This window comes from Ostrea edulis, chromosome 5 (genome assembly GCF_947568905.1).
Source record: "Ostrea edulis chromosome 5, xbOstEdul1.1, whole genome shotgun sequence".
NCBI lineage: Eukaryota > Metazoa > Mollusca > Bivalvia > Ostreida > Ostreidae > Ostrea > Ostrea edulis.
In genome coordinates this window covers 91,430,838-91,457,938 of record NC_079168.1, presented here as the reverse complement: position 1 = coordinate 91,457,938, position 27,101 = coordinate 91,430,838, and the positions used below count along the sequence as shown (strand labels likewise).

General features: G+C 34.5%; 1 protein-coding gene across 1 annotated transcript in view; it reads right to left on the bottom strand.

The window, feature by feature from the left end:
* The window catches only part of LOC125650584 (endoplasmic reticulum aminopeptidase 1-like), a 48,662-nt gene that overhangs the window by 10,616 nt on the left and 10,945 nt on the right, over positions 1-27,101 (bottom strand). The window contains exons 3-16 of the mRNA XM_048878992.2: positions 21,485-21,758; positions 20,971-21,091; positions 19,118-19,272; positions 17,427-17,540; positions 17,114-17,248; positions 14,375-14,506; positions 12,254-12,423; positions 11,531-11,619; positions 10,823-10,947; positions 9,119-9,174; positions 5,959-6,106; positions 5,763-5,836; positions 5,262-5,366; positions 56-223 (exon numbers count right to left, since the gene is read on the bottom strand). Coding sequence (XP_048734949.2) covers positions 56-223; positions 5,262-5,366; positions 5,763-5,836; positions 5,959-6,106; positions 9,119-9,174; positions 10,823-10,947; positions 11,531-11,619; positions 12,254-12,423; positions 14,375-14,506; positions 17,114-17,248; positions 17,427-17,540; positions 19,118-19,272; positions 20,971-21,091; positions 21,485-21,758 — 1,866 coding nt within the window. The remainder of the gene's footprint in view (positions 1-55; positions 224-5,261; positions 5,367-5,762; positions 5,837-5,958; positions 6,107-9,118; positions 9,175-10,822; positions 10,948-11,530; positions 11,620-12,253; positions 12,424-14,374; positions 14,507-17,113; positions 17,249-17,426; positions 17,541-19,117; positions 19,273-20,970; positions 21,092-21,484; positions 21,759-27,101) is intronic.

The following is a 27,101-nucleotide window of genomic DNA, read 5'->3' as shown; positions in this document are numbered from 1 at the left end:
TCAGCTAAGGTGAGATATGAATTGTCTTCAGTATTTCATAACAATATTGCCTTACCTAGCTAGGAGAGAGTTGTCGGTGGATTTTGCTAGAGCTTTCATCAATTGAACTCTCTCTGTAGGCACCTTAACAATTAAGTACTGATTCTTCACAAATGTCCATTCTTTCTCTGATCCGTATTTAATACCAGCATCAAAGATTCTGTCTTGTAATTCTGAATCAATGCTAAAATGGAAACAATGTAAATATATGATATTAGACCATAATTATTTCACCTTTACATAAAAGGTCGATGTCAAAGGTAATTAAAAATGACACGTGACACAGTCTTATCATGGCATACCCACATACCAAATCATGGCATACCCACATACCAAATCATGGCATACCCACATAACAAATGCCTATGTCAAAAGACAAAAAAGTTATGATCTGGACAAAAAAATGCCCCCAAAATTCTATTATTAGACCTTTGTATAAAAGGTCAAGGTCAAAGGTAATCAAACATTGCACGCCACACACTGTCTTCTCATGGTATACCAGCATACCAATGTCAAAAGACCTATGTCAAAAGACAACAAGAGTACCGCAAATGGTACATAATACGCCCGTGAAATGCTTACATAGGGTGTTTTTCTTGTGCTATAATTTGTATAACTAGGTAGTATCAGCCATCATGAGGCTGTGACAAACTTTCATATGAACAAAGGGTCTTAGCTTAAAAATCGAGATTTCCTCAAAATGGACCAAGTTCAACAACCTGTAATTTTTTTCAAAAATGGAAGAAAATCAAAATCCTTCCCCAGATGCACATCTTCAATACCCATACAAACACTCCACAAAATAAGAAGGTCCTCACTTGAAAATTGTGGGAGGAGTTGGGCAGACAAATTATGTACCCTCCATAGTATATTAATTTCCAAATAGACTAAGTTCAACAACCTGTAATTTTCTCAAAAATTGTAGAAAATCAAAATCCATCCCACATGCACATCTTCAATATCCATACAAACACTCCACAAAATAAGAAGGCTCTCACTTGAAAACTGTGGGAGGATTAGGGCAGACAAATTATGTACCCTCCATATAATAATTATTTCCAAATAAAGGGGCAAAACTCCTGGAAAAAAGGTTGAAATGGATCAAAATTGCAGTATGATCTAGAGTGACCCACAAAGAAGCTACACAGCAAGTTTCAGCATGATATGTGAAAGGGAAATGAAGTTATAAAGAGAAAACCCTGAACAGACAGATGGACAGACGTATGTACAGACATCGCAGTACCATAATACGTCCCATCTAAAGATGGGCGTATAAAAAAGTTATGGCCCAGACAAACTTTGGATGAGAAGTGAAAGAAGAATTCACACTAAAACAATGTCCCTTTCTGGGAAACATAAAAATCAATGGACAGGAACAAATCTGTAACTTATTGTCATGATGAAGCAATGTACCAACAAGATATGATTATAATCTACCGATTATAAAGTCTCCCAAACAAAGTATTGACTGTATAAAAGTGGCTTTTTCTGAGTTCTACTATTTTCCTCCCTTGACAAAATCCATGTCAATTTTAACTTCATTAAAAAAATTTAGATTACAAAGGCTTTGATTTGAAATTTTTCAGAAAATCCCCATTTTTCTTCTTCAGTAAAACTGGTGTCACCTGACCGTGATCCTAGTTTGTAGGTACCAACATCCTCTCATCATTTTTTATAACACCATGTCTCTATCAGTCCTGATTCTAAAGTTATACAAATCTTTATAATCAAGGTCAATGGGGATACTAGTTTGTAGGTCACTACACCCTTTTATCATTTCTGAACATTCCATGTCTCTACCAGTCCCAGTTCTAAAGTTATACCATACTTATGTTTAGGGTCAGAGGTCACTTGCCCTTGATACCAATTTGTAGATCTCATAATTTTTTTCATCATTTCTATCAGACCAGGTTCTTAAGTAATACCAGACCTTGATATTTGTTTGTAGTTCCTGTCATCCTCTTGCCATTTCTGAAGATTCCATGTCACTATTAGTCCTGGTTTCAAAGTTATACCAATTTTTATGTTCATGGTCAGAGGTCAATGTTACTGGAGTCACTTGACCTTGACACTAATTTGTAGGCTCTGTCATTCTCTATTCATTTCTGAAGACCCCAATACTCTATCTATCATATTTGTCAAGTTATATCTATACAATTTTGGAATTAATTTTTTCCCTATAGAGTTCTATGTTAAACCCCACCCCCATTTGATCCCCCCAAAATGTACCCTAACCCCCTTCAATCTGAAAACAAAAATATTTCTGCACATCTAGATACATTAGCCTATCATATCCTTGAATATCTATTACTTTCATCCACTGGTAACAGAGAATGGTGTCGAACAGTTTTAGGTGCGAGAAAGAAGCGGAAGAAGAAGATTGATTGATTGTATCTTGCTTAACGTCTCGCTCGAGAATTTTTCACTCATAGGGAGACGTCACCAAGACCAGTGAAGGGCTTCAAATTTAGGCCTATGCTCGGCGCTTACGACCATTGAGCAGTGAGGGTTCTTTAGCATGCCACACCTTCTGTGACACGGGACATCCGTTTTTGAGGTAATCTCCGAAGACCAGTGACATTCGCATCTGATGCCGAGTGTTTGGCGATGGAACTGTCACTACGTTTTAATGACTTAGGTATGTCGTGGCCGGGATGTAAACCCCGGCCTTCCGCATGCGGAGCGAACGCTCTAACCTCTCGGCCACCGCAGCGGTTTAGAAGAAGAAGCGGAAGAATAATAAGAACCAAGCATTCAAATACACTTGTAAATATCTGCAAGCATGATGAAAAAAGTGTGGAAACCTGAGTATTTACATTAATTTTCAAGTACAAGGGTCATAACTTAGCAAAAAAATAAATTGGACCGAAACAAATTCAAACTTTATCTCTAACTTACAGTATCATGGTAAAGCCCTTCACCAAATATCAAATGAATAAAAGGCAACAAAATTAAGGGGAAATACTTGCTAAATGCGAGTTGAAAATTGAAAGTGCGAGTGAAAAATCACAAGTGATCGCAATTTTTTGCAAGTGAAAAAACCCTTATCTTTTTTTTCCAGATTTCCTCGGTTTATTGGCTGTACTTTGAAGTTTACAATAATTTTGTCTTGTGCATAGAAATGCTTTACGAATGATTATAAAAATATTGAAAAAGTAAACGTGGATTGAATGAATAACTAAGATCAAGATCATCTCAGTCAGTACTTCAAGCATATTTCGGGCGTCTCAGAGACGTCTGAATTACACAAGAGGTACTGTAAGCAATGCTCACTAAGAATACCCCCCACTTACATCAATCTCCCAAAGGGTGTTGTTAATAGGTATAAATTACCTCTTTCCCGAGTGTAAAAATATGGTATGCCTTTGTAGAAGAAAATGGAAGATATAGTCCAAACACAAATCCATGGTATAAACCTATACTTTTGACCTTGAGATCAAAGGTCAAGGTCATAAAGAAGTCATGAATGTACATGACACATAGTCTCATGGTGATATACCCATGTCTTATGGTAGGACTATGTCAAAACTCTAAAATCAATTTTGACCTTGAGGTCAAAGTTCAAGGTCATATAGAGGTCATGAAGGTACCTGACACATTGTCTCATGGTGATACACTCATGTGTCAAATATGGTATGTCTATGGCAAAGAACAAAGAAGTTATGGCCCGGATACGAATCCAATGAAGTTATGGCCCGGACATGAATCTGCACAGACAGACAGACAGATAGATTCCTATATACCCCCCTGAACTTCGTTCGCGGGGATATAATAACAGGCATGTTGATCTCGTCCGTGTTTGCTCAACACATGGAAGTGTTAGTATCACTGCTTCAGGCAGTGCCCTGCTGTAGTCTATAGTCAAACACTTCCAGTTTCCAGGGTTTTTTCTTCAACTAGAATTTTTTAGATATATAGTTTGAAGTAAATGACACTAGCAGTCCTCAAGATTTCAAACCACATGATGTTTTATATACATGTAGGTGGTAGATCTCTGGACTGTGAGGACGCCACACAAGTGTACCCTATGACCCTCACCATGGACCAATGATACCTGTATGTTGTCTAATAATTCATCAAATTGTAAATGAAAGAACTCTTAATCTTATTTTTATTTTTACACTTTTTAAAAGATTTTCCCTATATTTTGATATAGAGACAAGCTTGTTTTCTTAAATTCCTGTAAAAATGCAATCGATTGAAAAATGCTAGTAAAAGTTCAATTTTGCTAGTTGGAAAATAATCCACTAGCTAAAATTTGCTACCAGTGAAAAAAGTTAATTTCAATCCCACAAAAAAAGTGTAGAAAACTGAGTATTTGCATTAATTTTAGAAGTCAAGAGGTAATAACTTGATAAAAAAAAATTAATGGACAGGAACAAAATTCCACATTGATCTGTAACTTGCCATGGTAAAGCAATGTACCAAATATCAAATGAATATCTGCAAGTTACAAAAAAAGTGTGGAAAACTGAATTGGCGATATTACAGACAGACAGACAAAGTGCAAACCTAAAGCCCCTTTCTGCTCCACCAGTAGGGAACTAATAATTAAGAACTTGTATCACTCTTTTGATGGTGAAATCATACTTTGCACGAGGTGCTTTAACAAGCCAAATTTAATTTTGTTGTAATGAGCCATCTTAATCACTTTTGGACCCACCCTGTTACCTGCTTCTTCTAAATATCCATTTAGTTTCAATTTAGTATCAATAGCATTAAAGAAGATGCTACATAAATCTTTTACTCATAAACACTACATCCCAAGTTTGGTTCAGCCCTGGAGTCAGAAACCTCTACCCCGGGGATCATGAAAATGTACAATTTTGGTCGAGAGCTACCTACTCCTTTTATCCATTTATAGTTTCAATTTCGCATCAATAGCATTAAAGATGTTATTTTCAAGTTTTAGACATAAACACTATATGCCAAATTTGGTCCCACCCTGGAGTCAGAACTTCTATCCTGGGGATCATGAAATTTACAATGGTAGAGGTCTTCTTGTTCTATATGACTATGCATTTCATTTCTTTTTTTACAGATGAGCAGTCATAGAAAAGAAGAGGCCCGAAAATTCGTCAATTTTTGGCAGTTTTTGCCCTGCCCCTAAGGCCTGAGGGGTGAAGGAGTCCTGAAGTTTACAATTTAAGTCCCACTTGTTCCAAAGATACTTCATACCACATTTAAAAAGAATTAGAAAGCAGTGATGACCGATTAGATACTTTTCTGTGTTTAGCATCCACTTCTTAAATCGATCCTTGGCTTCCTTCACAATGTTTGGGTCGCCATAATCTACTGCTACATTTATTAGCAAGGAACGAAGTCGTCTGAAATAAAACAAATAAATTGCTTCAAACAAGACCAGAATATTTCTTAGTTACATTCCTTCTGTAGAGAAGAGTAAAAAGAATCAGCGAAAAAGGTTTCTAGAAATAACACTGATTTAAAATCAGTTTGATGGATCACCTTACAGAATTTTGATTAAAGTGCTTGAATATCATTTTCTGATGTGACGCGTCTTTCTGTTGGTTACAGGGCATTTAATTTATTCTGTATCTTATGTAATCATCTGTGTTCATGAATGGATCGAGACATAAATGGATTCATCATAGTCACATATAAACATGAACTCAAAACGATACTGTTGTTTATTTCATCAACACATAGTGGGTTACATTACCATCAACCATTAATGAAGTAATCAGAAAATAATTTTGTCTTACTTTGTCAAATACTTTCCTTCACTTTTCCATCCAAGTCTTTTCAGTTGCTTTTTCATCAATTTCAATACATATTTCTGCAATGATTTCAGCAAACTTATTTTTGTAAATCAATCAAATTAGCATCAAATTCTGTATCATTTCAGCATGTACATAAATGCATTAAATTCAGCTAATCACCTTGACCTAATTTCCTAACCTTCAGAAGAGTGACTGCCTCCCTATCCTCTATCCTTTGCTTGATATAGGTCAGCGCCGATATAGCAGAGCTCCAGGGAAGGAAATCCTCCTCATTTTCTAAATATAATGTCATTTCCAGAGGAATAGTAATATTTAGGAGACCAGATCTACAAATAAAAACCCTTTGATATATGTAACAACCTTATAACCAGAAGTCTTTGATGAGATTGTAGCTCAACTGGTCTTGAAATGAATGAGGTATAGTGTTACGTGTAGATAGGGAATGAGGTATAGTGTTACGTGTAGATAGGAAATGAGGTATAGTGTTACGTGTAGATATGGAATGAGGTATAGTGTTACGTGTAGATAGGGAATGAGGTATAGTGTTACATGTAGATATGGTATGAGGTATAGTGTTACGTGTAGATAGGGAATGAGGTATAGTGTTACATGTAGATATGGTATGAGGTATAGTGTTACGTGTAGATAGGGAATGAGGTATAGTGTTACGTGTAGATAGGGTATGAGGTATAATGTTACGTGTAGATATGGTATGAGGTATAGTGTTACATGTAGATAGGGAATGAGGTATAGTGTTACGTGTAGATATGGTATGAGGTATAGTGTTACGTGTAGATATGGTATGAGGTATAGTGTTACGTGTAGATATGGTATGAGGTATAGTGTTACATGTAGATAGGGAATGAGGTATAGTGTTACGTGTAGATATGGAATGAGGTATAGTGTTACGTGTAGATAGGGAATGAGGTATAGTGTTACGTGTAGATAGGGAATGAGGTATAGTGTTACGTGTAGATATGGAATGAGGTATAGTGTTATGTGTAGATATGGAATGAGGTATAGTGTTACGTGTAGATATGGAATGAGGTATAGTGTTACGTGTAGATAGGGAATGAGGTAGTGTTACGTGTAGATATGGAATGAGGTAGTGTTACGTGTAGATAGGGAATGAGGTAGTGTTATGTGTAGATATGGTATGAGGTTATAGTGTTACGTGTAGATAGGGAATGAGGTATAGTGTTACATGTAGATAGGGAATGAGGTATAGTGTTACGTGTAGATAGGGTATGAGGTATAGTATTACGTGTAGATATGGAATGAGGTATAGTGTTAGGTGTAGATATGGTATGAGGTATAGTGTTACGTGTAGATATGGTATGAGGTATAGTGTTACGTGTAGATAGGGAATGAGGTATAGTGTTACGTGTAGATATGGTATGAGGTATAGTGTTACGTGTAGATAGGGAATGAGGTATAGTGTTACGTGTAGATATGGTATGAGGTATAGTGTTACGTGTAGATAGGGAATGAGGTATAGTGTTATGTGTAGATATGGAATGAGGTATAGTGTTACGTGTAGATAGGGAATGAGGTATAATGTTACGTGTAGATAGGGAATGAGGTATAGTGTTACGTGTAGATAGGGAATGAGGTATTGTGTTATGTGTAGATATGGTATGAGGTATAATGTTACGTGTAGATATGGTATGAGGTATAGTGTTACGTGTAGATATGGTATGAGGTATAGTGTTACGTGTAGATATGGAATGAGGTATAGTGTTACGTGTAGATATGGAATGAGGTATAGTGTTACGTGTAGATATGGAATGAGGTATAGTGTTATGTGTAGATATGGAATGAGGTATAGTGTTATGTGTAGATAGGGAATGAGGTATAGTGTTATGTGTAGATAGGGAATGAGGTATAGTGTTACGTGTAGATAGGGAATGAGGTATAGTGTTATGTGTAGATATGGAATGAGGTATAGTGTTACGTGTAGATAGGGAATGAGGTATAGTGTTACGTGTAGATATGGTATGAGGTATAGTGTTACGTGTAGATAGGGAATGAGGTATAGTGTTACGTGTAGATAGGGAATGAGGTATAGTGTTACGTGTAGATAGGGAATGAGGTATAGTGTTATGTGTAGATATGGAATGAGGTATAGTGTTACGTGTAGATAGGGAATGAGGTATAGTGTTACGTGTAGATAGGGAATGAGGTATTGTGTTATGTGTAGATATGGTATGAGGTATAATGTTACGTGTAGATATGGTACGAGGTATAGTGTTACGTGTAGATATAGTATGAGGTATAGTGTTACGTGTAGATATGGAATGAGGTATAGTGTTACGTGTAGATAGGGTATGAGGTATAGTGTTACGTATAGATAGGGAATGAGGTATAGTGTTACGTGTAGATAGGGTATGAGGTATAGTGTTACGTGTAGATAGGGAATGAGGTATAGTGTTACGTGTAGATATGGAATGAGGTATAGTGTTACGCATAGATAGGGAATGAGGTATAGTGTTACGTGTAGATATGGTATGAGGTATAGTGTTACGTGTAGATAGGGAATGAGGTATAGTGTTACGTGTAGATATGGTATGAGGTATTGTGTTACGTGTATATAGGGAATGAGGTATAGTGTTATGTGTAGATAGGGAATGAGGTATAGTGTTACGTGTAGATATGGAATGAGGTACATGTATAGTATAGAAGATACAGTATATATACAGTCTAGAGTTCATTGATTTCTTGGTTACTGACAACAAGATCTTACATAGTTTGGCAAGACCATAAAGGGCTTAAGTATCTTCACTATTCAATAAACCAGTTCTCAATATAATATTTACAAGTAGGTAAAAATTTCTTTCATTCAGATTTAAACAACATACCCTGTTCTTTGATTACTTTCTGGAGTTATCTCTCTTTGCTCACACACTTTAATGGAGCAACCATTTTCAAAATAAAGTCAACAATTTTTTTCATTGCCATTCATTGAATGAAAAATCAATGAAGAGAATTGTTTATCTCTATAATGTTAATGTCAATTCCCATCAAATGTATGAGATGCATTTCAAAAAGGATAACTTTTTTATTTATATTTACCTTAACAGTTGTATAATTATAAATAATTAAAAATAAAAAGTAAAGCATATAAAATTGCATATCAAAATGTTAATGTCTTTCTTTCTGCAAAACTTAATTTTAAAAATTGTGGGAGACCTATTCTAAATACATTTTTCACACACAAGCCAGCCAACTTACCAATACAATTTAATAAGCTTTCCTTGTCTTTGACTTGTTGAACAATGAACAATTACATCATTCTATGTGAGTTTTTTTTATACAAGCATGCATGATACTCAACCTACCTTGCAAACTCAAAAGCATCACTTATCAATCCTGCCCTGTCCACAGAAGAAAAGGCCTGAAACAACAGCAAAGCATGTCTTACTTTTTACTGCATTGCAAACAAATTGTGATCAAACACCAAATGACAATGAATGAATATCCTACAGCTAAAAATTGTCAACTTTTTTCTCCCTTGCTAGAGTGGGTGAATTACAGTACAAAACCGGAGCCAAGAAGATGATAAAGATTAACAGCGATTGTTTTAATTGTGTAAGTATGGCCATCTTAACATATGTAACAGTAATTGAGGATTTAAAAAAATTCCATGAAATTTCAGTACGATTTATTATTTCAATTGTCAGTGATTATAGAAAATTAGCATTTAATAAATTTGAAACAATAAAAGGCAAAGATAAAGCAATTTTTCTCCAAATAAAATAATAGTGTCTTTGCATCATAAAAAAGAGGCCTATGGGTCATGACACTAGTTACCCGAGTACGCATATATTTTTGGTCTTTCAAAATCACTGCATTTCCTGTGTGGTTTTTGTACTTTTCCAATTTTATACTTTGTACTAGATGATTGATACATAAGGAATCGCTGTCTAGTTTGTCGTGTATATGCGGTAATTAACTATGGTGGAAAACATGATAATTTGGCCGTTATACATAAATTATCACATTTCCGATCGTATTTAATCACCTCACATATCCAACAAACTAGACAAGGATTCCTTACAGCTATATTTGAAATGAAAATGAAATATACAATCAACACATCAACAAGATGTTTGTGAAACACTGATGCCTGATATCATCAAATCATTCTGGTACCCAAAGAAAGGTCGTGTAACAAGGATTATACACATGTGAAATATGAAAGCTCATCACTAACCATTCAAAAGTCACGGAAAAGGTTAAAGTTTGTCCAAAACAGGTCAATTTCCTTGTTTCTCACAGAAACTTTATGATAATCACCATAAAACCAATTTGTAATAAGGTTTAAAACAAATAATAACAGTTTTCAATGAAATACTGTACATGTAAGAGACAAACACCCTTGTCCACTGTCTGTACTTTATCTATTTCATATTCTGTATATTTACATTCATCAATGTTTCATCAGTAATAAATATTTTCTTTTTGTCATTGTATCATATATCTCGGTACAGGAAATGTGACACACAAGTAGTGGCATTTCACATTGACATAAATAGCATATTTGATTCTAACGATCCAGTGCACTCAGGTTAGCCGGCAACATACTCGATTGTGAGCTGAAATTGTGCAAGCATCACGCCGGGTAGATGGAATGAGTCAGAAATTTTTTATAGGCGAAAGCTGTCATCCTTGGAGACAGTAGTATCGAGAGTTTTAATCCAGGTACACTGGTGAAATAAACATGATTTGTAAATAAGTTGAGTCATTTCTATGCCAAATAATGTTTATACAATAAAATGTCAACATTTTCATTACAGTAACTGTATCGTAGCCAGGTCACTTGATTCTTAGCGTATCACCAGGTATACTCAGCTTATAGTTCGTTTCAGCTGGATTTGAGTATCAAATTCAAGTATGCTATATGTCTATACTTATAAAAAAATATCAAGCCATGTTACAGAAATAAGCAATAAATGCCTAGTTTGTCTGTATCCTGTTAAAACAAGGGAAACATAGGGGAATTTCTTCATAATACAAGTACACCAGACATTTACAGAATTTACCTCGTGGTTTGTCTTCAGTTGTTGTATTAACTTCTGCCATGTTGCTTTATCATAGTTGACTCGGTAATATCCCTCGTTACCATAGTTACCCTTGATTAACTTACCACTATCCACCATTATGGATGCTGCATAGAAAACAAAATTTTTTCTTACTAAACCTTGACATTAACTTCTGATATACACTGTACAGGAATTACAATACTGCTGGAATCTAAAGAAAGCGTAAAATGTTCAATCTTTTTTAGATACTTTGGAAACATATGTTGAAGGAAATACAAATCTACAGTTATCTATTACAAAAAGAAACTTTTTGCTGGGATTTCTTGATTCAAACAAATATATTCAAAACACACTTTTTCTGTGGTTACAGTACTACATATATACCATGAGGTGTACAGAAAAGACATTAAATATAGTAGTAGCAATATCCCATTTGAAAAAGAACTATGAAACCTTGAAATACATCTTCTATAAAAATGGCGAAAAAACAAAATTTGACACAACCTGGAATGGATGGAACCTTTTATTCAATTGAAACAGCCTCTTGATATATTTATTCTCTCTCTCTCTCTCTCTCTCTCTCTCATAATTTTTTTTCTTCTGTAACTTGAAGATTGATGCATATGCCACTTGTGTTGATATTACAGAATAGAAGAAAATAAAGAATTATTAAAAAAAAAAAAAGAAAGAAAGCGTAAAATACAGTACCTGAAGTGCGGTGTAGCCATATCTTGTTTTGTACAAAGTTTCCATTATCATTCAGCACTCCATATATGAAGGGGACATGCCAAGTGTAACTATAGAAAATAAATACCTACCGTGTATTTCATATAAAAATAAATACCTACCGTGTATTTCATATAAAAATAAATACCTACCGTGTATTTCATATAAAAATAAATACCTACCGTGTATTTCATATAAAAATAAACACCTACCGTGTATTTCATATAAAAATAAATACCTACCGTGTATTTCATATAAAAATAAATACCTACCGTGTATTTCATATAAAAATAAACACCTACCGTGTATTTCATATAAAAATAAATACCTACCGTGTATTTCATATAAAAATAAATACCTACCGTGTATTTCATATAATCATTTCAAACATCAAAACCTCAAAATTATGTCCAACGCAGAATATGCCTATGCATTTAATTGTTGTTTTTTTATTGTTGCTGTTCTCACCGCTACCCTTGTAAAGCGCCCTAGAGTAATTTGTTTTATATAAGGCGCTATATAAATTTTATTTATTATATCATTATTATTATTACTTATTATTATTATAATAATGACATGTCTATTCATATAGACAAGTTAACTTCAAAACTTTAAGTCATGACAAAATATCATTGATACATTCAGCTTCATTTTATAAACAATTATCATGAAAAAAGTTAGATGTGATTGTAAACAGAATCCAACCTGAATGGCGATTCAAATTCCTCTTTAATTGTCGAGTTGTGGAAGCTGAGATAGCGACTCTGAGAGATGCTGACCTTCGACCCCTGTTGACTGACGGTTATTACAGGATAGCCCATCTGCTGGGTCCAGGTGTTCATTACAGACTTTACATCTATCTTCTGCTTTGAAGACTGGTGTACAGAAAAGAGATCAATGCCATACAAAAACACAGTGATGTTAGATTCATTATATGAACAGCAACATCTGTACACAACACTGACATGTATAATACACAGGAATCCACAGACCTTGGCATCAACAGTCAATATATACATATATACACAGGAATCCTAACACCCTGACATCGACAGTCAGTGATTTTTTTTGGGCCAAAATGCCACCGATATTCGGCTGTTTCCCCTCACTAGAATTAGCTATTTTTTCCCAATTATATATATGTTTTTCCCAATTTCAAATCTAGGGAAATTAGGCCATTAAAAAAAAAAGGTTACCGTATATTGCTGACAAAGAGTAAATACGTTTTTTTCTTCAGAGTTTTATTCTCCAAACCACTGCACATGCAAAACGTTTTGTAAAGAATATGTAAAACAATAGAGGCATCCATATAAGCAGATATGCAGCGAAGTATATAGTTTCCAGATACACATTAAGCCATATTGTTGACAATTTAGTTTGACCGCCATTATATGTAGGGTCAGGCTAATAACAGGAAGTGGCCAACAATATAGGGTTTTACTAAAATCCGAAGAATACAAACAGGAGAGACATTTTGGAAACTTGATTATTTATATAATATTTACAAGATTATGAGTACAAATGCTGGTGAATTAATAATTTATGATTTTCTTTATGAAATTAGACAATAAGTATTTCTTAGAAAAAGTAAATAATATCTATACAAGGTATGACTTCCAATACATATTTAATGTTAAATAATGATTAATTTTATGATTTTAAATCAGATCTGAAATAAACCTCAAACAAAAAAAATTGTTATTTGATTATTTTATGCATCTTTACCATTTTAATTTAAAACAAGGAATGATTTTTCCCAATTTGAGGAAAATGTCGCTAATTTTTCCCAATTCAAAAGGAGAGGTGGTAGTTTGAAAAAAAAAAAAAAAATCACTGACAGTCAATATATACATAATTATAATACACAGGAATCCACAGACCCTGACATCGACAGTCAATATATACATATGTAATACTCTAAAGTGCGATGGTCACTCCAAAGTGCGATGGTCACGCCAAAGTGTGATGATCTGCACAAATGTGTGATGGTTTGTTAATGTTATGGACGCCAAAGTGTTTTGGTCACGCCAAAGTCCGATGGTGTGGATTTCAGTAACGTTTGTGACATCACGTCATTGTGACGTCATTCTTAACGTCTTTCAAAATAAAACCGAAGAAATGTTACATGAACGACAAGACTTACACTGTTGAGTATAGTGAGAACAGCAAAGTACATTTGTTGTCGAACTATCTTCTTCGCCCAAACATTCTTTAATTCATGATCATTTATTACTTTGACGTACACGTATTAAATTCCTAGGGGTATGCTATAATACAAAATATTCTATACGATTTCACGCTGGAAAATTTTGTGTTTAATAACACGACAACTAAATGGTAATGAAATAAGTTCTTATTCTTATTTTTTGTGCATGGATTTTGCACTGATATTTTGGTGAAACAACACATGGTTGGTACAGCCTGTACCAAAACACTTTGTCGTTTACAAACCAATGGATTTTGGCGTGTCACACCATCGCACTTTGGCGTGTCAGGCCATTGCACTTTGGCGCATGAGCGAGGACCATCGTGTCACACCATCGGGGTTTGGCGCAGACCATTGCACTTTGGTGTGACCATCACACTTTGGAGTCCCATCGCACTTTGGAGTCTTACACATAATATATAGGAATCCACAAACCTTGACATCAACAGTCAATATATACATATAGTACACAGGAATCCACAGACCCCGACATTGACAGTCAATATATACATATAATACACAGACATCCACAGACCCTGACATTGACAGTCAATATATACATATAATACACAGACATCCACAGACCCCGACATTGACAATCAATATATACATATACACACCTCCGAGAGAGCCTGCCACAAGTCACGAGTTACAGCATTGCCGTATTTGTACTTCTTCAGGTAATTGCTAATTCCATTGTTGAAATCAGTCTTCCCTAGAAAGCCTTTTAACATTCGAATGATAGAAGCTCCCTGAAAGCATATGAAAAACAGTAAATTACTTTATCTCCAACATGGATAAAACTCCTGAATAATAAACATTGACATATATGTTATTTTGTATCAGGAGAGGCTACAATAACTGTGTTGAAATACCCTTTATTTTAATCACTTTCAAATACCTTTTTAAAAGGATCAAAGATAACAAGACAATATCTATATATAAGAAATTCCTAAAAAATTCTCTGATAATATGGTCACCAATTTATATGTTGATTCATTCATATGCGAATACATTGGAATCTGGTTAATACGATGCTTTATTTTCCAAGCCATTTCATTGCAGTAAGCGGAGCATCGTAATAAACAACCTCCTTCAAAAACAGTTTATACTGAACGTAACGTGTTTGTTTTATCTGGTAGGAATACATATTCGTATCAGAGTGCTTAGATGTACAGAATTAAAGTTTTCTGGTTGAATGATTACTGTAAATGGGGAAATGATTGCGGTGGTTTTAATTTCGCTATGTTCGCGGTCAGGGATTTTTTCATAAAATTAAAACAACTGCAATCATTTTGCAAGTGTGACACAATACGATTTGAACAGTTACCAGTAATCAAATAAAATTTGAATTCAATGAAAATAAAACCACTGCAATTAGACCAATATGAAAAACCACAAACTTTTAGCACCGCGAAATTAAAACCACTTGCAGTATATGAAAATAAAATGCTTAAGAATTTTGTTCTCTAAAAATTTTTCAATTTCAGCAGTATTTTATGTATCCATCATCTCTTCTCAGACATCAGTGGTTTGCAATCTTACCCGCCATATTTGTTTACTATGGAGTATTTTCGGATTGACTTGTTATCTTGTCTGTGAAATATTCAAGTGGTTTAGCATGTCTTCCAGTAAATCATGCAAACATATATTAAAATTTATCCCAAGGATATACACAAGAAACATCTAAATACATTTTGTACATTGTATCAAAGAAACAAATTAGACAAAATAAAGGTCAAAAGTCAATTCAAACAAATATACTTCATAAACCTATTAGTAATCATTCTCCACCTCTAGATCTGTAAATGGCTTTTTCCAGAAATCTTGTACAAATATATCCAACATTTATGTTTTGGACTAAATATTTAGTCCTATTATGAAATGCTTTTGGTGCAATTAAATTGATGCTTACAGTAAATTGTTTAAAATCGTGGTTTTCCTATCCTAAATTTGGAACTACTTTGTAATATGTGTATAAATGTAGGGCATTCATGTGGTGGTGATTTAATGTAAACATGGAATCAAAAGTAAAAAAGGCTGTAAAAAATACAATAAAACTTGTAAAATAAGAGACGAACAGCTAAATGTTCAAACGACAGACAACAGGTATACTAATCAGAAGAGTTTACGTGAGCTTTCAGCTCAGGTGAGCTAAAAACAAGCCCCACAATATAAATCACATGTTAAATCAATCACGTCATGTGATTTTAACTGCTCATTGAGCAATATATTAAAGGACAGACATCTATTGAAATGTATTTCATAAATGATATTGTAACATTGAAGCCAAGTCTAATCAAATTAACATTAAATTGCTGACCAGCTATACTGGTTGTAGAGAATTTCTCTTTTGGGATGTACTGGATTGATTGATTAGCATCGACGTTTATACACTGCGGTCATGTGATAGTAACCAATTGTAGGGCAAAGCTGACATTGATACAACTGGTGTTTCGCTAGCAGATGGTCCGTAAAGAGCTATGCTAGTGTTAAATCTAAAGCAAACTAGCATGGCGCCGCGCCATGCCCTTTTTAATTGCACCATGCCCTTTTTTCTCTATAAATTTTTTTAAAAATATTTGTTAAAAGGGCACTTTTCGTCGCGGCAAGACAATTTCAGGGCACTTTCATTGTTCTTTATTTCACAAGGTTGATTGAAAAGTTTAAAATAAAAGCAGCAGGTATTAACTTTTAAAGAGGCTAAATGATTATTCTATTACTATCATAGTATGATACAATGAAAGTGCCCTGAAATTGTCTTGTCGTGACGAAAAGTGCCCTTTTGAACATATGATATGTGTGCCCTCTCTAGATCCTAGATTTAACATTATATGCGTAGTCCTTAGATGACGATCCAAGTCACTATTGGTGCGTAGTAGCTGGGTGTAAATCAGATGGAAGGAAAAAAGTACATTTAGATACATATCCTTGGATGCAAAGCATGAAGTTTTACTGATATCCTCAAGATACATGTATTTCAGAGATTTATTCCCCTTGCCAACTCACATAATTTAATCAAATGTATTTTCCTATAAATGATAATAGTGATTCCTTTCTTTGAAAAATAGCATTTTGATGCAGGAATTTGATAGCAATTGAAGTATTCCATGCTTGTTTACTTAGTTGTTATTGTAATCCAGAAGTGACATGCTCTACAAATTACGTTCAACGCACGATAAAAGTCAGAGTGGATCCGTATCTCGACAGTCCCGTACTACAATATCATTTCTTTGCACTTCCTGGAAAACTAACCGATAACATTCTACACTCCTTAAAGAACCCAACTCAGACCAGGAAGAAGAGTAGATATCATGATCATTCGTTATAACCAAATTATTCTTCATATTCTACTGTACCTTAAAGTAAGAAATGGAGTCAAACAGCTCATTGATCTGGTCTGGGTTGTGTACTGGTGTTGCTATGGGATGCGAACTTTTCAAACTGTCACGTATCAAGGCTGGGGATAAAGTCAGCTCAAAAAATTGATTCTCCTGTAACAAATTGAGAATTCAATTGACATTTCCAGATAAGACATTCTAGAACTTATTGATATCAATTTACTGCCAAATTTTGTAATAGACTTTCTTATTTTGTCACTTATGATTTAAACAAGAGCGCATAAAAATTGCAGCTTTATTATCAGTTTCCGCTCTATAAAAAGCATGACACCATTTCCCAGGATTCGTGGAGTGATTCGGTGCCCATGTACTCTATGTATGTTGCAAATCCTTCATTAAGCCACAAGTCATCCCACCATTTCAGCGTCACCAAGTTCCCAAACCACTGTAAACACATAAAGCTAAATGCACTAAAGAGATGTACTTACAATAATGAATGAAAGGTGAAGATAACGAACAGTGATCAATCTCATAACTCCTATAAGCAATACAAAATAGAGAGCTGGGCAAACACGGACCCCTGGATATACCAGAGGTGAGATCAGGTGCCTAGGAGGAGTAAACATCCCCTGTCGACCGGTCATACCCGCTGTGAGCCCTATATTTTGATCAGGTAAACGGAGTTATCCATAGTCAAAATCAGTGTGCCAAGAACGGCCTAACAATTGGCATGAAACACGTCAGACAGCATTTGACCCAATGATAGGTTGTATTGGCAAACTGGATCATTAAAACAACCATAAAATTTGCGAAATGCTGATTTTAAATGAGACTGTTGGAACCCCTGTACCATCAACTTGTTTGTCAGTAGCCTGAATATCACATGTAACATTTAGTACATACTGTCAAATTCACCATTCATGTACATCATTAGTTCAATCAATTAATACATGTAAAAGCATGACCTGGTAGAGTTAACAGATTAGATAGTCAGGGTATGCATCAATTCTCAGCTTAAAGATGATCTCATGCATTATCAATGAAAGTGAAGTGGCATGTAATATATGTAGTAAACTCCCACATGTCTACATGCAATATATGTAGTAACCTCCCACATGTACACATGTAATATATGTAATAACCTCCCATATGTAATATATGTAATAACCTCCCACATGTAATATATGTAATAACCTCCCACATGTAATATATGTAATAACCTCCCACATGTACACATGTAATATATGTAGTAACCTCCCACATGTAATATATGTAATAACCTCCCACATGTACACATGTAATATATGTAGTAACCTCCCACATGTAATATATGTAATGAATGTAGTAACCTCCCACATGTAATATATGTAATAACCTCCCACATGTAATATATGTAGTAACCTCCCACATGCAATATATGTAATAACCTCCCACATGTACACATGTAATATATGTAGTAACCTCCCACATGTAGCTTAAAGATTACCTCATGCATTATGAAAGTGAAGTGACATGTAATATATGTAGTAACCTCCCACATGTACACATGTAATATATGTAGTAACCTCCCACATGTAATATATGTAATAACCTCCCACATGTAATATATGTAGTAACCTCCCACATGTAATATATGTAGTAACCTCCCACATGTACACATGTAATATATGTAGTAACCTCCCACATGTAATATATGTAGTAACCTCCCATATGTAATATATGTAGTAACCTCCCACATGTACACATGTAATATATGTAGTAACCTCCCACATGTAATATATGTAGTAACCTCCCACATGTAATATATGTAGTAACCTCCCACATGTACACAAGTAATATATGTAGTAACCTCCTTTCATACAAAAGTGCCACCCAGTGTTAGATGATTCTAGGCCTCTTATTAACTTTAATATGTCAGTATTAACTTTAAAATCACTCTTGGTATATATATAATTTATACAAAAAACTAGCTATCTTCAGGGTTTCTGAGGTCAGGCACTAATACGCAGTTTCAACGACTACCTGATGTGCAAGTTCATGAGCCACCACTATGGCTACCCACTCCTTGTCTCTTGTGGTGGAGTGTTGTGGATCATACAGTAGAGCGGTCATTCTATACGTGATCAGACCCCAGTTTTCCATAGCACCAGAGGAGAAATCAGGAATGGCTACTAAATCTGTAAGAAAGATAGTTCACATCAGGTCACAGGGCATAACTATAGTTCAAACACAAACAAGAGGTACTGTGAGCAATGCTCACTAAGAATACCCCTCGCTTACCCCAATCTCCCAAAGGGTGTTGGTAATAGGTATAAACTACCTCTTTTCTGAGTGTAAAAAACAAATGGCATGACAAACCGAACCATATTGCTACTTCAATGTCCAGTGCGCGTGACCTTTGACCTTTTGACCCCAAAATCGATAGGGAACATCTTCATCTCATGGGTAGTCCATATGTATGATATGGTGACTGTAGGTGGAAAGGATAACGCTTTAGAGCCCGGAAACCATATTGCTACTTCGATGTCCAGTGTGCTTGACCTTTGACCTTTTGACCCCAAAATCGATAGGGAACATCTTCATCCCATGGGTAGTCCATATGTATGATATGGTGACTGTAGGTGGAAAGGATAACGCTTTAGAGCCCGGAAACCATATTGCTACTTCGATGTCCAGTGCGCTTGACCTTTGACCTTTTGACCCCAAAATCGATAGGGAACATCTTCATCCCATGGGTAGTCCATATATATGATATGGTGACGGTAGGTGGAAAGGATAATGCTTTAGAGTCCGGAAACCATTGCGTCTACAGACGGACGGACGGACGGACAGACAGACGGACAACCCGATTCCAGTATACCCCCCCCCCCCACAACTTGTTGCGGGGGGGTATAACAAGAGAATTAATGCCCATGTAGTTGTTCAACAGAGGGAGGGGGCAACATCTGAATATACAGCAAAAGCAGCATTTTTAGTGAGGATTTAATATTGGCATTATTAGTGAGAGTTATGAGATTGCTAAAATTGAATATCGCTAACAATATATTCCATATCATAGGTAATAGTTACCTTTCCAGGCCTCAAGACCATAATGGGAGAATAGACTTAAGTCTAAGTTTCAAATCCAGCTAACTTTTGAAATAATTTTCCAAATAAATTTTCAGTACATGTATATGTTTGCATTCAATTTTTTTTAGCTGTCGCTAAATATAAATACTATGGAAAAATCGCTAAATTTATGTCTCACTAGAAATTTCACTTACATGGTATGTACATTCCACTGTATCTCTTCATTAAACTTGGTATTTTATTCCACAATAAGAATGAGAGCAATCTGCTTAAATTTAACAATGCATGGACAGACCAAGAGAGCTCTTTGTGTAATAAACCAGCAAACAGTAGTCGGCTGAGCCAATTATTCCTGTTCTGCCATTTTCACGTATATGTGATGGAGTAAATAGCAAATTAAAAACAAGTATATTAAAGCATTTATTGAGAGAATGTAGATATAGCATTAAATGATTATTGAGAGAATGTAAAATAATTATTTTTGTATTGTGTAAATAACACAAGACAAGTTGTCCAAGCTCACTTTCCTTATTCTATTTGTCTGCACGTTGTTCCTTGTTATCAGCAAGTTATAAATGTAAAATAATAATAGGATAATATAATATGTAAAAAAACAACAACCAATCAATCAATGTTTAAATATATAAACATAAAAAAGATGTAAAGACATCCATTTCCTTCTCCTTCACTACTGAACGCCTCATCATATTTACATCTTCTGTAGGCAATCATTACAAGATTTTCCCAGGGTGCAAAAATCATATCAATTGTATCTCCAAATTTTCATGAATCTTGACCCAGCATACCTTGTTTAGGAAGTGGATAGGGGATGTCAAACAACTTGTTATAGTAGTCCAAAACCTTCACAGCAACATGAAGAGCATAGTGAGCTTGATCTATCTGGTCCTGGGGAGCATAAACAGTCACCTGACAGGAAAAATGTACAGTGTACATACAAATTCTTCATTTTGCTAAGTGCACTCTATTTTATTTTAAATTTTATAAATCATTTAAAACAGTTATTCCTATCATATATAGTATTAGTAAAGACAGAGTCAAAGCTGGAGACCAATACCTTGAGGTTCAATTTGGGGAAGATTCTCAAAAGTGGATACCATAAATAAATTTATTGTACATTCTCATGATGTGGTGGTGATCTGTTTTATTTTTTAAGCAGTGTTCCCTTGATATTCTCAATTCAAACTTAAGGCCATAGTAATCATGTTTATGCATTTTAAGTCAATAGATCAAAGTTTTTACCAATTGCATTTCAATTTTGAAAGGGAGGGGGCATAGATCATCTTGTCTTGTTCAACTCACATCAATCCCAGCCTTGGTTTTATTTGTAATGGATGCAAAGTCACACACTATGTATGCCACTAAGTATGTGCTCATTTTAACACTCTGCTGGAATCTGTCGATCATTAGGTTGTGTTCCATGGAGGTAGAAGATATTAGGGGCATATTGAACAATGAAATGAAGTCCTTGTCCCTAACGATCGACATGGAGAAGTTGGCTTTCATGGCTGGTTCATCAAAGCATGGAAATGATTGCCGGGCAGCTGTTGATTCAAATTGTGTGGCCGCAAGATATCTGAAAAACACATTTAATTAATAAATTGCATATACACAATTCGATAAAGATTTCTGCAATTGAAATTCCAAGTCCTAGTCTTACTCCTTTAAGAAGTTTAACAGTAATAAAGACATTACTGATACCAATATTGAATCATATGTGATATTACAATTCCAAACCCTAAAGAAACCATTTGTGCTTTTGAAAGTGATTTATATAACTTTCTTTGGAATAATGAAACTCATAAAGTAAAGAAAAATATTATAATTAAACAAGATGTGTTTGTGAAACACAAATGCCCCCGATAATGGCCAATTCCAAAGATGGCCAAGGTCAAAAGGACAAATATCTTGGTACCAGTAGAAAGATCTTGTCACAAGAAATGCTCATGTACAATATGAAAGCTCTAATATTTACCATTTAGAAGTTAAGACCTATGTAAAAAAAAAATTTAAAAGTAGGTCAAATGTCAAGGTCAAAAGGTTTAGTACCAACGGAAAGGTCTTGTCACAAAGAATACTCATGTGAAATATCAAAGCTCTATCACTTACCGTTATAAAGTTATAAGCAAGGTTAAAATTTTCAAAAAGTAGATTCAACTCCAAGGTCAAGGTCACTGGGTCAATAATGTTGGTACCCACGGAAAGGTCTTGTCACAAGGAATACTCATATGAAATATCAAAGCTCTATCACTTACTGTTCAAAAGTTATTAGCAAGGTTAAAGTTTTCACAAAGTAGGTCAAACTCCTAGGTCAAGGTCACAGGGTCAAAAATGTTAGTACCCACGGAAAGGTCTTGTCACAAGGAATACTCATGTGAAATATCAAAGCTCTATCACTTACTGTTCAAAAGTTATTAGCAAGGTTAAAGTTTCAGACAGAATGACAGACAGGACAAAAACAATATGCCCCCCGATCTTCGATCTCGGGGGCATAAAAATATGCTAATGGGGGTATGAAAATGGTTGATTATAAAGAATTTATCACTGTTCTTAAAGCAACATGGATCCGACATATTCTACATTCAAATGCAAAATGGACAAAACTACTGGGGGCAGAATACACGTATCAACACTTCGCCGCGAGTTACGTCCCTTTGCGGGGTCAGCCAAAGGTCAATCGGTGAAAAACCAAGTTTTCCTTCTTTACCTTACCAAATGTAAGATGTTATTACTTGGAATTTTAGCCAATTATCAAGTTTTCATACAAGTTAATGGGTTGCCCCAATCTGGGGCATATTGTAGTTAACTGCAATTGATGGAAAAATAACAGATGTCAAAGCTACAGATAGGAAAATTACAAAGGCCAACGTAGGGAAATACGATTTTTATCCGAGAGATGGCGGACAAGGGACGTAACTTTCGCGAAGTGTTGATACGTGTATTAATGACTTGTGTAGAAAATCTATGGGTATTTGGAATAGAAATTCTGCAAAAGATAAAACCAACCCAGATTTTTATTGTTAACATATATCTGTAAATAATCCAAATATTACTATTGGTGGAAGATCAGTATTGTTTAAAAGTCTGCATGATTTAGATACTGCATGTATTCATTTATGACCTTCTTGATGAAAATAGTAACTTGTACAGTTTTGATTATATACAAAATGTTTTGAAAGTTAAAATGAATTTTGTAGAATATGCAGCAGCAGGATTATAAAGAAAGCAATTCAACAAAGATAAGTTCTTATACAAGACAATACAAGAACTACAAAAACACTTTTGCCTATTATCCCCTCTCCTATTTCAATATATTTCAAAGATAAAAAAAGGTTGTAAAGCTATGTATAAGCAGTTGACAAACCATAAATCAAAACGAAATCTATATCAAAATGGGAAGAAACAGAAGGAGGTTTTTCAGAGTTAGAATGTAAAAATATATTTGAACTTCCCTTTAAAACAACTCAGGAATCTAAATTGCAGTATATACAGTTTCAAATCTTGCATAGCATATTTCCTTGCAACTACATGTATTATTTACATAAACTTAGAATTGTTGATTCCCAAATCTGCACGTTTTGCAAGAGAGATTTTGAAACTCCTGATCACATTTGTAGAATGTCCGTGTGTGAAAGAGATATATGGAATTGAAGAATGACTTTACGAAAAACTGGAAAGGCATATTTAATTTTGATAGACAAGCAATTCTTTTTCAAAAATTTGCTAATAAGAATATACACAAGTTGGAAAATTTGATAATTCATATGATAAAGCAATATATTTATACCAGTAAATTCTCAAGTATAAGTAAATTAAGTATAGATGCATCAAAAAAATATCAATGATAGAATTACAGTCCAAAAACTTTTGTTGCTGAAAAACTGCAGGTATAGGGAGGCAAAATATTTGAGATAAATTATAACTATTTACAATTCTTTAAAAGATTGTGTAATATGCCCTCCTCTATGTGCTCACTTTCTCATTTCTCTCTCCTTATATTTGGGAAAATGTCTTTCACATATTGATAATCACATGTACGTATATAATGTGAAAGTCAAATAAAAAGCAATAAAATAAAAAAATAAAAACATTTCTGTAATTGATTATGTATGCATGATCCAACAAGTATAACACCAGGACTGTGACTGAATTCCTCAGAAATCTGAGGAAAACTGGTCAAAAAGGTAGAAAAATACCTCACTCTACCTAGAAAAATATCATTTTCTGTCACTTCAGATCAAATCCAGAATGTTTTATTTTTTAAAAATTGAGCAAATCTGAGGATTTCCTCTGAAAAGAGGTAAAATCACACCCCTGTAAATACACATACTATGGTTATTTAAACATACTAGAAAAATAACATAGATTCTTCAAAACAAAAAAACCAGAAGCACAAATTTGAAATGGGTCATAAGTATATCTTCAATGTTTTCATAACATTTATTATGTACACTGTACATGGTCTGAAAATGTTAAGTAAAAACTGTGAGAGGAGTTGGTTACACAAAGTAGGTACCATTTATTCAAAAATTGCTTCAAAAATGACAAAGTTCAACAACATGTAAATTTTTCAAAAAATGTCTGATCACTTTCAAAAGGGCACATGCACATTTTCAATCAGGGTTGGGCGGTCAAAACCGCCCCCGGTTTTAACCAGTTTTAACCGTCCCGGTCAATACTCCTCAAGTGGTCAATACTGGTCAATAATGGTCAATTGTGATTTAAGCTGTCCATTTTCCTATTTTTGTACATTTCTTGCAAAGATAAAGATAAATTAAGTCTTTTCATTATATGGATCAATTGTTGATTAATAGTTTTCATTAGATAATCAAATGTAATTTCATAATTTTGATATATTTGGTTTGCTGAAACTGACCTAAATATCTTCAGTACCTACCAGAGGGTCACAGTTCTATAACATAGCTTGACGATTGGAGACAGACCTCTTACTACATGTACCTGGACATAAGAATAAAAGGTAGCTGGACATTACCTGAGCTCAGGAAGCAGAGTTGACAGGTGTTAATAAGCATAGGCTGGGACCAGAGATGACCAGTGTGCCTGTTATTGTTATGAAAACATCACCAACCCACCCCCTCAAATGTTTATTCAACAGTTAAAATGAAGATTGATGAAACAATACTTATATAGGTAGTTCTTGTTAAACTAAGGAATTCGAACAGAAACTTTTACATCTTCCCCAATTCAACAGAGTCATTTGTACATTATTTATTTAATATTATGACTTATAAATAAGTATATTATAAACTAATAGTGCATGTTATGAATTACAGTATTTACCATAATGGTCACTTAAGGTAGACCTATACTTGGCCTTAAACGGGCTCAATCATGAAAAAATTGCCTTTATAAGATAGATATATTCCAGTAATAGATAAACATTGAAATATATATATGTCAACATGCTAATTTCATGGTTATTGCTTCTCAAAAGTAAATACCCTATCCACATATAATCAGCATTAATGAAAATTTATTCCTCCTTCTTATTTTTCTTAATAATTATTATTTTTCCAAAACAAATGAGCTGTAATAAGCAACACAGACTATATATCCATTATTTAATGATATGTAATCATTTATTTTAATAAATTTGAATAACTATTTTCATAATGTACACTTTGTGAGCCAACACATGTTAAAAGAAATGCTTTTGAAAATGCCATTTGATGTCAATATTGGTCTTTCCCCCCAATTTTTATGGACTAAACCTTGAATAAATTGTTTCTAATTTACAGATTATTATCTCAGAAAAAGGATTTGCATAAGAAAATCATATGTTGACGTATCATTTTAAAAGCTATAAGCTCTATAACAAGTACACCCCCTCCCCCCCAAAAAATCTTGAATTATACATTATCATATTTTCATACGACATGTGAAATTTGAGTATATTTACAACCTTGGATAATAATTTGAACTATGTTAAACTATAAGTATTATAGATGCATGTGGTTTGCAATTAGATTTTACATTTTATCTGAAAACAAATCATTCTAGAAGAGGGTATTCACAATGTGAATGTAAAATGAAAGTAACAAACTGAATATTGATAGTTTTGTTATTATGATTAATGCGTGTGTGTAATGTGTGTTATATCTTCTATCATGGAATCATTTGCATGTACATAAATTGGATATACGTACATGTACACCACTTACACCGATCTATGTAGATACAATCTCAATAAGGAACTACATTGTAATCGCGTTATACAGATGCCGCCCCAATAATTTTGAAAACCAGGAGAGGGGATGAGGAAAAAATGACAAATTTATGACGGTCGGTGAAATAAAACAAATTATTTGCAGCCGTTCTTTGAAGCTTGCCCCGTTCTTTGAAGCTTGCGTCAATATCTGCAACATTGGAGCAGCGAAAACAACTACGACATCTGTGGTCACTGGAGCAGTGAAATGTGAATTTTTATTTTTACACAAGCTTACCATGTATTTGTTCATGATAATTTGGATTCAACAGCTGCGTAGTTTTGAATTAGCAATTATTACGCTCGAGAATTTTTTACTCATTTGGAGACGTCACCATTGCCGGTGAAGGGCTGCAAAACTTGGGCCTGTGTTCGACGCCGATGGTCTTTGAGTTGGGATTTTTAGTGTGCCACACCTGCTCTGACACGGGACCTCTGTTTTTGTGGTCTCATCCGAAGGACCGTCCCATTTAGTCGCCTCTTGCAACAAGCATGGGGTACTGAAGACCTACTTTAACCCGGATCCTCACAAAAAAATATTATTATTATTATTATGCTGGTGGAAATATGAATTGGTCCCCCTTCCCCATCCGTCTCTCCAACTTTCTGATGCCCGCGTAATTCCATATGTTGAACATGGATCATTGTAAAACTTTTACATACATGAATAGTCAATGTATCTCACGGACGCCC